The sequence below is a fragment of the Pygoscelis adeliae genome, unplaced genomic scaffold (genome assembly GCF_000699105.1).
Source record: "Pygoscelis adeliae isolate BGI_AS28 unplaced genomic scaffold, ASM69910v1 Scaffold100, whole genome shotgun sequence".
Lineage (NCBI taxonomy): Eukaryota > Metazoa > Chordata > Aves > Sphenisciformes > Spheniscidae > Pygoscelis > Pygoscelis adeliae.
The window spans coordinates 679,605-692,051 of record NW_008824034.1 but is presented as its reverse complement, the minus strand read 5'-3'; the positions used below and the strand labels follow the sequence as shown (position 1 = coordinate 692,051).

The 12,447-nt window shown below is 39.0% G+C and overlaps 1 protein-coding gene across 1 annotated transcript in view; it reads right to left on the bottom strand.

Annotated features, from left to right (window-relative positions):
- TENM1 (teneurin transmembrane protein 1) overlaps positions 1-12,447 on the bottom strand; it is a 253,686-nt gene that overhangs the window by 116,634 nt on the left and 124,605 nt on the right. Inside the window, exons 8-10 of the mRNA XM_009331179.1 lie at positions 10,236-10,337; positions 8,972-9,166; positions 5,408-5,608 (exon numbers count right to left, since the gene is read on the bottom strand). Of these exons, the coding sequence (XP_009329454.1) occupies positions 5,408-5,608; positions 8,972-9,166; positions 10,236-10,337 (498 nt within the window). The remainder of the gene's footprint in view (positions 1-5,407; positions 5,609-8,971; positions 9,167-10,235; positions 10,338-12,447) is intronic.

The window sequence follows — 12,447 nt, the reverse complement described above, 5'->3', positions numbered from 1 at the left end:
TTACATTACTTGAATAATGACTGCAGCACTGATCCTTGCAACTGGAATTATAACACCTATGTCCAAGGTACAGCATTTGGAAGAACTCAGCTGGAAGAACTCTATGCTGCTTCTCTACAAATTTCTGACATTGGTATAATTTTGAAGCAGTGAAAGCCGTAGCTTGTTTTTGACCTTCAGTGTTCAAGCCAGTTGGCAAATTGGCAAAACAGGCTAATCCATCTCCCTCATGGTAAATACATGTCAGTGTATAATCATATAGAACAACTAAAGCACTTTGATCTTGACCATATAATAAACCAAATCTTAGGTACAGACAGAAAGTGATTTTTTTTTTTCTCCTGAGGTCACATACGGCTGTAGAAAGGATACCTATCAACGTTGTTTTGATTGGTGTAGCTAAAGATCTGTCAATATTTTCAGAGTAAAATTCAGTTGATGCTGTCTAAAGAAGGCAAAAGAATCAGAAGCATGTTATCTTTCTGTTTGAACGTTAGCCGATAGGAAGAGCCTTTACAAATAGGCACATAAGTAGCAAGGCAAAGCCTGAATGAAAACCATGTCATCTTTGGGATAGGCAAATTGAAATCTGAGCTAACAAAAGAAAATGGCTTTTCATGGAAGTTCAATATGTAGGGTAGAAAGAGGCTAAATGTGTCCGTAACAGATATCCAGCTAAGAATATTGAAAGGATGGATCTTAACAGAGCTGAATAAAAAGCCAACATAGGTTGTGTCCTACAAGTAGTGTAGGATTAGCAATACTAAATGTCTGAATAACTTTCAAGCCATACTGAGCTGCTCTTATTGAGAACCAATTCAAACACGATGAAAACATATCCTGACAGCTGTTTTGGAGTTCTGTAAGAGGATTTTCTGGACCTCAAGGGATGGCAACTGGTCATCAAGAACTTTGGACCTAGAAGGAAGATCTGGAGGTGGTGCAGTGAGGTCGGTTTTTGGCAGTCTACAGGTCAGAGCACAGACTATGCTGGACATCCGTGTTAGGTTGACTAGCCAAAACTGGCTTGGACGGTGTGGAACTGTAACAGTGTTGTGGCTCTGTTTGTTTTGGTCTTAGAAATACTTTGGGAATCAAAGCAGTGCAAAGAAAGTGAGCAGGTCTATGCTACACTGGAGAAGAATCTTAGCCTCAGGCCTCTGATGATAACAATAAGATATTGAAGCACTTCAGAATTACCACTCTCTTGGCTAGAAGCTGGTGTAATGGCCACATCAGGAGAGGATGTCAATGAATTTGGCAGCAAGCATCTGCCCTCCCCAGCTCATAGCTGTTAACAGTATGCTTTGTAGCAATACTACAAAGGTGCCCGATTGCCAACTAATCCTCCTACATAAAAGATGCTCAAGCTGATAGGTCATGCAGGACAGTTTAACTAGAGCAGTAAGTCAGATGGACTCTGGACTGTTTATATGGTAGCTAATTCAGTGCCACGCAGCTTCTCTCCACAGCCATAGTGTCAGAAACGTCTCTAACACTGGAGTGATTTTTGAATAGAAGAGTAATCCTCAACTCTGAACACAAACTAGGGCTGCCCTAGTTATACCAGCCTTTGTAGTACAGATGTTGTCTGTTGAATTATTCTACTCTATTGAATTAATTAATTCCTTAAGAACATACATAAGGCCTAAAGGAAAAGGAAGAGCTCTTCAGAAAAAGCATTGCAAAAGTTCAATGGACAATCTGAGACATTTAGCTGCTGACCCAAAAAAGGGAATAATGCCAGAATTCATACTCCTATATGGAAGCCTCCAAGATGGACTCTGCAATACTGAGGTGGATCACAGCTATGGCCTCCTCATTTTGACAGTCCCTTTAGAAACCATGTCCCATGCGAGGGAAGACTAGAAATAAATCCCATTCACTCCATTACTCTGTGCTTTTGTGCATGTGCTCCCTCAAATATTTATATATAACTATACGCACATTTCACATTTTTTAAACTAGCTGCTTCTTACCAACCAATTAATTAAATCATGTCACAGTTCAGTGTTTGTTGTATCCAAACACTGTCGGCATGCAATTTCATGTAGAATCTGATCTGAACAGTCTGGTAGATTAGAAGAAGTCATTGTCTTCAGTACAGCAACTGTGCAGAAGAGCAAGTATATACAAGAGCAAGTAACTACGTGAATGATGAGGCCATACATCCTTAGCAAAATGGCATTTCCTTATGTGTGAAAAATGAAACCTGTTTCATAAGAAACACAGGAAAGATGAGTTTGTTAATGTGTAGGTATCTTCTTTTATCTTTCTTTGGCCTTTGAATATTTAAACTTGGAATTTCAGTGTTCCCTTGATGTAATTTTTTTTTATGAAGCAATAGGAAAAGGAAAACGCATACTTTATGTGGTCAGTCATACTTCCCAAAAGGCCTATCCAAAACCCAAGAAATACACAATTTTTTTCTGGCATTATTCTTCTTGTGGAGGTGGAGATAGAGATAGGGAGAGAGAGGAAGGAGAAGGAGAAGGAGAAGGAGAAGGAGAAGAAGGAGAAGGAGAAGGAGAAGGAGAAGGAGAAGGAGAAGGAGAAGGAGAAGGAGAAGGAGGTGGTGGTGGAGAGAGAGAGGTGTGTGTATGTAGCATTATAAGAAGCAAACAGATTTGAAATATTGGCTCTTTTTATAAACATTAAGGACAAAAAATATAATGAATTTGACAAAGAATTTGACAGTCTTTCACCTCACAGAAAGAAACACAATTGTAAGACTTTTCACCTATTCAAACTGGGAGTAGAAGGTGCACTTTTTAGCAGAGAGGGTCAGGTGTAATTGAAACAATTTACCTAAGGACTTGGTAGACTATCCTTCATTTGCAGTCATTGTGAGAAGGTTGAATTTCTAAAAATTAAACAGAAATCATGAGTGTCAAGCAGAAACCGAAGGATGATTTTTTTCGGTACATGTCCTACAGAAAATCAAACAGCATGAACACCATGGTCTTTCCCAGCCTCAAAAATCCATGAATGATTCCAGATCTCAGGCTGGGGCTCCAAACATTGGCAATCCTTCAGGACACGCATGGGTCACACAGTCACCCTTCATCTGACATCAGACATTGATTTCAGTCTTTCCCCTGTCTGCCGCTTGTAAAATGGAATTTCTTATTGTTTGAAGAGCTAGAGATGGGCAGGTAGGGGAAGGTATCATAGAGATGGCTCATCCCTCTTTACACAAGCCACAGTGTGGCCCATTATCCCATTATCCGGGATAATGTACTCAAAAGCATTCTGGCACCTTTGCTATTTCTTCTTTTTAAAGTACAGCAAGATATATTAATTTCTATTTAGGAAAAACATAAAACTTAAAATAATTTATCCTTCTATTTTGAAAGTATTTGGAATTTGCTGGGGAATGCAGAAATCATCAGGACAGGAGCCTATATTCTTCAAGGTGATACAGAAAGGCAAATTTTCACAGTACTGACAATGATGCAGTTCAGAGATGTGGGGAAAGTGCAAGGGTTTGAGGCAGGCTGAGAGACTGCTCGTCTATCAGTTGCAAAGCTTTCCTTGTTGTCTGATTCCAGACGACCAGTCTGTGGTTTACCCTCTTCATCCTCTTCGTTGTACAGAACCTCATGATTTTTTCCATTCGCATACGACAGCTCGTTTGTTCTGACCTTGTTGACTTACTCATCTGACATTTTCCTTCCTCACTAAAATCAAGCTTTACTTCCAGCATGCACAGCAATCACTGATCCTGGGAAGAAAGTCTCAAGCACAAATGAACATCTATACTCCAGTCTAACACTCATTGTATTGCCACAACAATCCTGAATCTAGTTTAACACCGATGAAGAAAGATATATTTGAAAGGAGAAATCTGAAGTATCTAGCTATAAAGAGAGATGCCTGTTGGTGGTTGTAAAAGCATCCTTTGACAACTCAGAAGACAGTAGGGATAAAGAGAAGTATTTTCCCTACTGGTTCATGGAGGTAAGGAAAAAAGTTACCTTTCTTCTAAAAATTAATCAAAACAGCTTTGGAGGTGAGACAAACATGAAAACTATGATCCTAGCATACAAGATAAAAGCCTCTTCACTGCACTTATTTATTAGCTCTTTGTTCCCTCACTTAATATCTAATTGCCCCATGCACCTGACACAACAGACCTACTGGAGATTAACATCTCTCTTTGAGCTACAATAACGTTGTATTAGAACAGAATTAGTTTGCATATTTTGTGAGTAAAAAATTAGTACATAGCTAGCACCTTTCCTAATTATTTGCTTCATTAATGGAAGTACTACTATATTACTAACCTTCAGGGAATATTTTTAACGCATAATAAAATACATGATAAAAATGCAAGCAACCAGGCTTTTGCTGAAAGACAATAAAAAGTCAATTCTTTTCAAAGCAGGTACCATATCCGACAGTGTCAGACTGAAAGTACATGCATTAATTTTGGAGTGTAGAATGAATGCAGGGTCTTTGTAACAAACACTGAAAATTATTAGCAGATCAATATTTTGTTGCTTAAAAAGTTATAATGGAGGGGGACATTTCATAAGTCCCAACTTAAAGATCATAACCATACACTTTAAAGATTTGAATGGAAATTTATACTGTTCCAAGTGTTCTTTTGAATGATGATTTCTAAGAAAAATTGGTGACTTGCACCACTGGTTGTATTCCACAGTATTCAGCAAATCTGTCACTTGCATCTATTCTGTACTGGGATGTGCTACTTATCATCTGAGATTCCGGTTTTGTGAGCTTGACAGGGGAAAAAAAATAGTAGAACGTACATTGGTAATGACATGCTCCATTACAGAGTAAAATGTCCGGAGTGCATTCATTTCAAGAAAACGAAACGAAAATATACAAAGCACATAGGAAATCCATTTCAACTCTTAATCAAATTCAGTGGGATCAAACCTTGATGGTCCTCTACGAAAGAAAAGCTTTTTTTATCCCAGCGTGAGAGAATGGATGGTCATTTTTGTTTAAAGATTTTTTGACAGAGCCTTCTTACTCATCAGTCACTGCATTTAGACTGTTATTTTTTTCAGATCCTCCCAGTCTCTCTCAGAGTTGTGGATTCCCTCATTCCATGAGCCTGATAAGCGTTCAACATCTCAGGCGAGAGTCATGCTTAACTCCAATCCACACCAGGATGCACTTGCACTCTTGCAGGACTGCTGTTCTCGCTGTTATGCCATCAGGCAGTCAACATTCTTGTCACAGAGGAAAAGCCTTTCTAGCCTCGTCAACAGAAAGCCAGTTGCTGACAAACCCATTAAGTGCCATGCCACAGCACCCCTGGTTCGTCCCTATCTTGTTTTTTAAACTTATACTAGCGCAGTAATAGTAACTACTTTCTTTCACGACTCAAACAGAAAGCACAGGCATTATTGAAAAAATAAAATCTCCAGCACACCTGTTGAACAGTCTGAACCCGTCCACTGCGGTTCACAGCTGCAGAGTCCCGTGTCCAGGAGGAAAGTCCCGTGCCCCGAGCACTGCTCCTGGCACACGGGAAGCGCCGTCTCACAGTTCACACCGCCCCAGCCCGTGGAGCAGTGACATTCCCCTTGAACGCACACACCATGGCCAGAGCACATCGGATCCAAGCAGTCCTCTGGAAAGCAGGGAATATATGACTTAGAGCATAAAACTTGCACCTTTACAGTGGTTTCCTAGTGAAATACAACATCAGGGATTCAGATTAATTTGGTGATTTTTGTGCAAATACCCAAACTGAAACGATGTTAACAAACACAAGGCAAAAACAGTCTATGCTAACATCTGTGCAAAAGTATAAGCCAAAAAAAAGAAAAAAAGCAAGCACGTAGACTGTTAGAGATCATACGATTCTGCTTGTCAAGGATATTGTCTTATTTTTAAAATGCAGATTCCCAAGACAGACCTACTGGTCCAAGTCAGTGAAGTTTGAGCTTCAGTAGCAGCGCCGGGAAAGAACTGCAGCAATTAATAATTACTTCTACAATTGTGCATTGTGTTTCCATTTGCGTATTTGTGCTCTGTGTTTTATTTACATCTGGGAAAAGAAAGATTTATTCTTTCATCTTCTTGTGGAAAGCTATCTCTACAGATGAAAATTTGATACAAAAAAAATGGCCATCCACTAACCCTGAGTAGTGAATCTCTGACTGAATGCTTGCTGTAAAAAGATCTCATACACTCATAAAAAGTATGTGCTGGGCAATTGCAGATAATGAACAGATTCATAAAAGTCATAACGTACTGATGAACAATTTGCAAACAGACAAAGAGCTAGATTTGTTCTCAATTTGGATTAAACTATTCCTAGTGAAAAATTCAGGAGCCCTGTAGAAGAATTTCAATCAGCTGGTTAGTCCTGTATAATCAGCATATTCTTTCATAAAACCCCAGCATTTCTTTAACAAGACAGATTTTAAGCAGAACACAGCCTGCCTTCTCTGGAGGCTGCAGCAAGACTGCAGAGCTGAAGAGGATTTGCGGAGTCCGAGCATGGGAAACAATTAGCCAAAAGCCTATTCATGTTAGATCATGCTTCACACTAATGTTAAAGAGGCACTTTGAAAGTTCTTGTATGTATTTTTCAAGTAGCAGCACAAGTACTGTTTTAATAATTAAATTGTAAACTTAACAAACAGTATTCCATGCTACAGGAATGAAGAGACGCTCTCTGCTTCAGTAAGGGAAGACTAAATACTTCAGACGTAGAGATTAACGGCCTCCAGTTTATAGGACCTTTTGACCTAAGAATAAAGAAGTGATGCTTTATCTTTTGAGCTGCTATGCCACCAATTCAAGATCTTATTTCAAGATTTATGTTGTATCTTTTTCAGCCTTCCAGGCTTGTGCACAGCACAATGTAATTCTGAAAGAGGGGAATCAGTGTTTCTGGACAACGCATATCTTGCTAAGCACAGGACAAAAATGCTCGGCAATCTTCTCTCATCCTGAGACAGCTCTTTATTTTGCTGATCTTTTAAAATTAATTGAGTGACTCCATAAACAGTTTAAAAAGTATCACTCACTTTAGTAACGATAATCTGACAGGACAAATTCAAAGGACTGCCATAGCAATGAATACATGTAGCTACTGGTGTTCCCCACATAGGACATCTGTTACTATGGCTGCTATCTTAACAATATTGCTGTAATACTAAACTCATATTTACATACAATAATGTAATCTGAATTCCTGACAGAATTACTTCCACTACTGCACAAGTTATGTTGTACGATACAGTAAACTGAACAGTCATGTCATGCACACACTGTTACAATAAAAACCCACTGTACCTGGTTGCGCAGGTTTGTTTCATCCACCCTATTTCTACATAATTCCACCTTTTTTAAAAATTTAAGTACGTCTCACTTTAAAAATCCAATGTTTTCATACTCTTCGTTTCAATAGCTGTCTGAGTACATTTATCTCACTTATATTTTTCAACCATTTTGCAGGATCATGTTATGGAAAGAAGCAAAGCAACTGAAAACAGCAGTCAGCCTCTCACCAGCTACAGGCTTGTTTGGCATCACGGCCTCAGTGAGTAAATCTGTGTATTACGTGCTTTTTCCCATTTGGGTTTTCTTGTTTTTGTCCGTTTCTGAAATTACCAACAACTGAGTATGTCTGAAGCATTCTCTTGATCCTCCCTTTAAAAACCGTACGAGGTATGTCAAATCCATCAAATCCATCCCGGACATTTTTCTGACTAGAGAATTCAAGCCACATAAAAAGCCTCCTCTGTGTGCTGCTCAAAAGCATTACCTAAATTCTATATAGCAGGAAGCACAAAGTATGCTGTCACTAGCTTCAGGCTAAGGGGACTAGTGAAAAATCATCAAATCAGGGCAAGCATGAAGAAGAGTTCTGCTTTCTGAGGCTATGCACAGGGGAAGAAAGTCAAAGCTGATGAGCTATCTCAGAAATGCTAACAGGCAAACGACAACTGCTTCTTTCTATAGATGAGGGCAGAGACACATTGGTACTGCAACCAGCAAAAGTGCAATTACTTGTTCTCAGAATTTCCCACTTTTTATTAGCCAAGCCTTAAAGGATGCCGGTTTAGTACCCTGAACACAGGCTCACAGTAAAAATGACATATGACAACAGAATTACACAATATGCTTTGGTAAACTGAAACTGTTTGCTGCTCTTTTGGCTTTATATTGTCAGTACGTTCTTCACAGAAAAATCTAAGATGTAACAGAATGAAGAAAGGGAAAAGCTGATTACGATCTTCTGATTACTTTGGAGAACCACCACATCATATTTTGTTTAAATGATCTTCTGACTGCCCTACCCTTAGCTTTTGGCCAAGTAAAAAAGTTTGCACAGGCTCTCTGACAGTGTGTTCTAAGGGACTGAGGTTACTGGCAGCAAGGAGGACTGGGGACGCCAGCCACCCTTCCTGAAAAAAGTATCTGGAGCCTGAGAGAAGAAAAGTGGAGTCAAACAAATCAAGATGGTCTCACAGCTTTCACAAAAAAAAGGAATCCTTGCTTGCGGGGATGCTTTCCAGGAAACTTTTGGAGGATTGAGAATACACTGCTTGCTGAAAGGCAAAAACTTCCACCCAGTTCTGTTCTTGCTACTGAGATTCAGGAAATCATCTGAGAACTAGAGTCCTCCTGGACCGAAAGAGAAACTGAGTATTTCAGAGGACTGTCCATGCTACAATTATTAGATAGTCTTATTAGACAATGTTAAATAATTTTAATCTCTTAGAATAAAAATGTGAATCTTGGAAATTATGTGATCAGCTTCCACTGACCGTCACTGAGACCTGAATGCCTTTACCTTTGATAATTTTCTATCTTAACATTACGTTCTATGAGACAGTAAAGGTGCTTTTGAGCAAAACAGTACTGCTTCACAGTAAGCTTCTCACATCTACGTGAGTTCTTAACTACCTTACAACAGGTTTGGAGATTAAAGACAGAAATCAAACGCCTTAACTATAGAGAGGGAAACTTCACAAACCTTCCTCACAAATCTCTCCTTTGTATCCAGGGACACAGATGCAGACACCCATGATACAAGTACCATGGCCAAAGCAGGTTGGATCAATACACTGTTCTTCTGGAACATCACACTCTGGTCCTTTCCACCCATTTCGACACACACAGTGACCTTTCTCATATTCTCCATTTCCGCTGCACAGCACTGGACAGGAATCTGAAGAAGGCAGATTGACCTTTTAAATGTATTTACATACTTACATAGATTAACATTTATTGCATTTATCGTTCTATAAAATTGCTTTTCCACTCCAGCCCCCCGTCCTCCATTTGATTCAAGGGTTGTGACAGGCTGAAATCTTTGAACCAGCTAGTGCAGAAGTAACACAATGTCCTCATCTCCTCAGTCTGCTTCACTAGTACACCTTAATTTTGACCTGAAATGGGATATCTTAGAAGATAAAAATAATTCCCTCCCCTTGATTGGCCTCTGCAGAAAATTTGCCGTGATGTCTGCTTATGATTTTCAGTAAGGTTAATATTTCTTCCCTGTGAACTGAAGCAAGATACTGCCCTTTTCTTCTTTCTTCTAAGCAGACTTAACATTACTGAAGTTTTAGCCATTACTGATCTGCATGTAAACCAGCTATGTAGAAGTTTAGTTTTACAATCCAGTACCAATTTCTGAGCCAATCAAGCTCTTAAAAACTAAAGTCAATCCTAAATTTGAGGAAACACTGGAAAATCATGAGAACTTCAGACATCATATGCAGCAGATGATGGATAATACCGACAGAAATATCTGAAATGGAAATAAGCTCACTTTCAATCTTTTTAGCATGTTTTTTGCCTCAATGCTGGAAAACAGTCTAAGCTGCTTTAGGTTTCTTTTCAACACCCTATTCAAGTTAAGACCACAGAAGCATTTGACTTATTTATGCAATTTTCTCCAAAGTGAAACTGTTAGTCACTTTTAAATAACAGAAAACATTATGCTAAGCTAACACACTTATTAAAAAATGTATTTTATAATCATGGAGCGGATGCAAAGAGGGGTGGAGGAATCTATTAACTCTGAAAGTCAGGGAGAGAGAAGTGGTTGATGCATCTTCGCGCAAGTAGAGCATAAAGAAACTTTCTATGTGTGTGCCTGTACTGTATCTGCCATCTGGCTGGAAAAAGGAATTTAATCTCCTTTAATCACTTTGAATCTTTGCAAGCCCAGCAGTCATGCACCATAATCATGATCCCTGTCATGCACTGTGGGTCAGTTAATATGAGATTACCTTTTGCACAGTCAGGACCAAGGAATCCCGGGAAACAGTGGCAGTGCCCCGAGATACATTCTCCATTCCCATTGCAATTAGTAGAGCAGTCATCCAGGATTTCTGTTTATTCAGAGAGTTGTGCACAAAGAAAAATACAAATTGGTTGAATTTGAAATGAATGGCATCTTCACCTCACTCTGCAGGACACATCTCAACATACAAATAGGTGCAGAAGCAGTAAAAGGCCCATTTTCATTCACAGGGAGCACAAAACAAAATTCCTGTTCAAGCAGTTTACAAATATTAGATTTGGTCTTGACAGCTTCAAGATAACAAGTGCATCATTTATATTACACCAAAAAACTTTTAAAGTAAGTGTTCATGTAAAATTTACCACCATTAAAAGCACTGCAAGAACCAGAGTATTTGCTGAAAAATGTCCACCTTAAACACTTTCTTTCATTGCTGAAGTGATTTGTTTGAAACCTGTTTATACAGTAAATTGCCTTCTATGGTGTTCATTTGAACCATGTGAATTGAATTCCTTGGAGGAGGGTAGGATTTCCACTTCTATACAATCAGATGAAAAAAAAATAGTCTTTTCTACAGTGATGAAACTCAATGCAATAAAGGACTAAGAAGTAGATTTGAAGAAAAAAAACCCCACCTTCAATTCTGATCTTAAACTTGCCCATGTTTTATCACACAGCTTGGGATAGTAAACCACTTAACCTCACACATCTGGGGACAGGCTCATGTCTGTACATGGATTAGCTGTTTTGAATTTACACATGTATTTCCTACAGGAATTCAGTGGATTCACTGATTTATATGGGTTTTATGTAAAGAATATGAAGCAAATCCAAGGCTAAGATGCTCCCATGCGGAGTAGGTCACTGTCAGGCCAGCACTAGGACTGAGGGTCTCTACAGCCCATGCAGGTGCTGTGCAGGACGAGAGAGGGGCTACAGAACGGTGGGAACTGAGACTATTTTATGGGCACATGCACTAATAGATGTGAGGAAGTACATCTGGCTATAGCAAGATGGGAAACATGACTCCTTTCCCACAAAATAATGATTGTTGGGGAAAAAGAAAAAAACCCAGATCCTTTTGAAGAGTATCTGTCCACGGCAAGTGATTTGGGAGGAGAAACTTTTCTCAAGAAAGGGCATACCATTGGAATATTTAATCTAATCAAATCTGATATACTTTTGAACTGAAACATAACCTGTCAAAAGATGGATTATAAGCACATCCTACAACTAATATGAATAACTGAAATAAGTTTATTTTGATCTTATTTATGGGCACTTGGACAGATAAGGATTGGTTCCTCTTGAAAACTCCTACTTTATTTAAAAAGTTCCTTTCGGGCTATCAGTTTATACTAAAGAACAGGCATTTGATATGTATCAATTCATCAGACATCCACAACCTGTACACAGATGTCTGTTTCAAGGTCAAAAAACCAGCTCGTTTTCAGAAGTAAGTTTTTTCACAGATACGCTGCTCATTATTAATTTTTACATATTACTGTTCATTATCAACTCTTCTCTTGCTCTATGTGTACACTTGCCTGTCTTCTCAGTTTTCCAGAATCACATGGTAAATGATCCCTACGTTGATCTGAAATGAAGAATTAATGGTTTGAAAAGTTACTTCCCCTCGATGCAATGTCCAGTTCGGGCTGGCCTTTATTCAGTCTGTGAAAGTACTTGAGGCATGCCAGATTTTGCATGCAAATTACCTCCCTCAAGGGAAAGTCTGCTCAGAGCTTTAGCTGAGGTGTCAACAACATCAATTTTGTACATAACTAACATTGAGCAACTTGAAATACTACCTAACGGACACTCATGAGGAGGGCATGACTGCTTCACACAGCCAACAGTAGCATACAGTAGAGATGGATTCAAGCTCTTGCTCTATTCTGAGTGTTTCAATCTGTGGTCCTGGTTGATTCCTTTGTCAGCAGAGATGTCAAATATGACTCCAGCCCAGTCTGGGATAAGGAGTATGGCTCAAGGATTTTTTTTTTTTTTTTTTTTTTGTGGAAACCCCCAAAGAAACAACCAAGAACCATTATGCAAAGAAAAGCATGAGAAGAAGATACACAGGTTATGAAAACACAACAGCTAGCACTATTTTCAAATGCACAAGCAGTAGATTCTTGCAGCATGAACCCTCTTTTTCCCCAAAACGTCTTCTCGCAGCCATTTCTGAGATTACG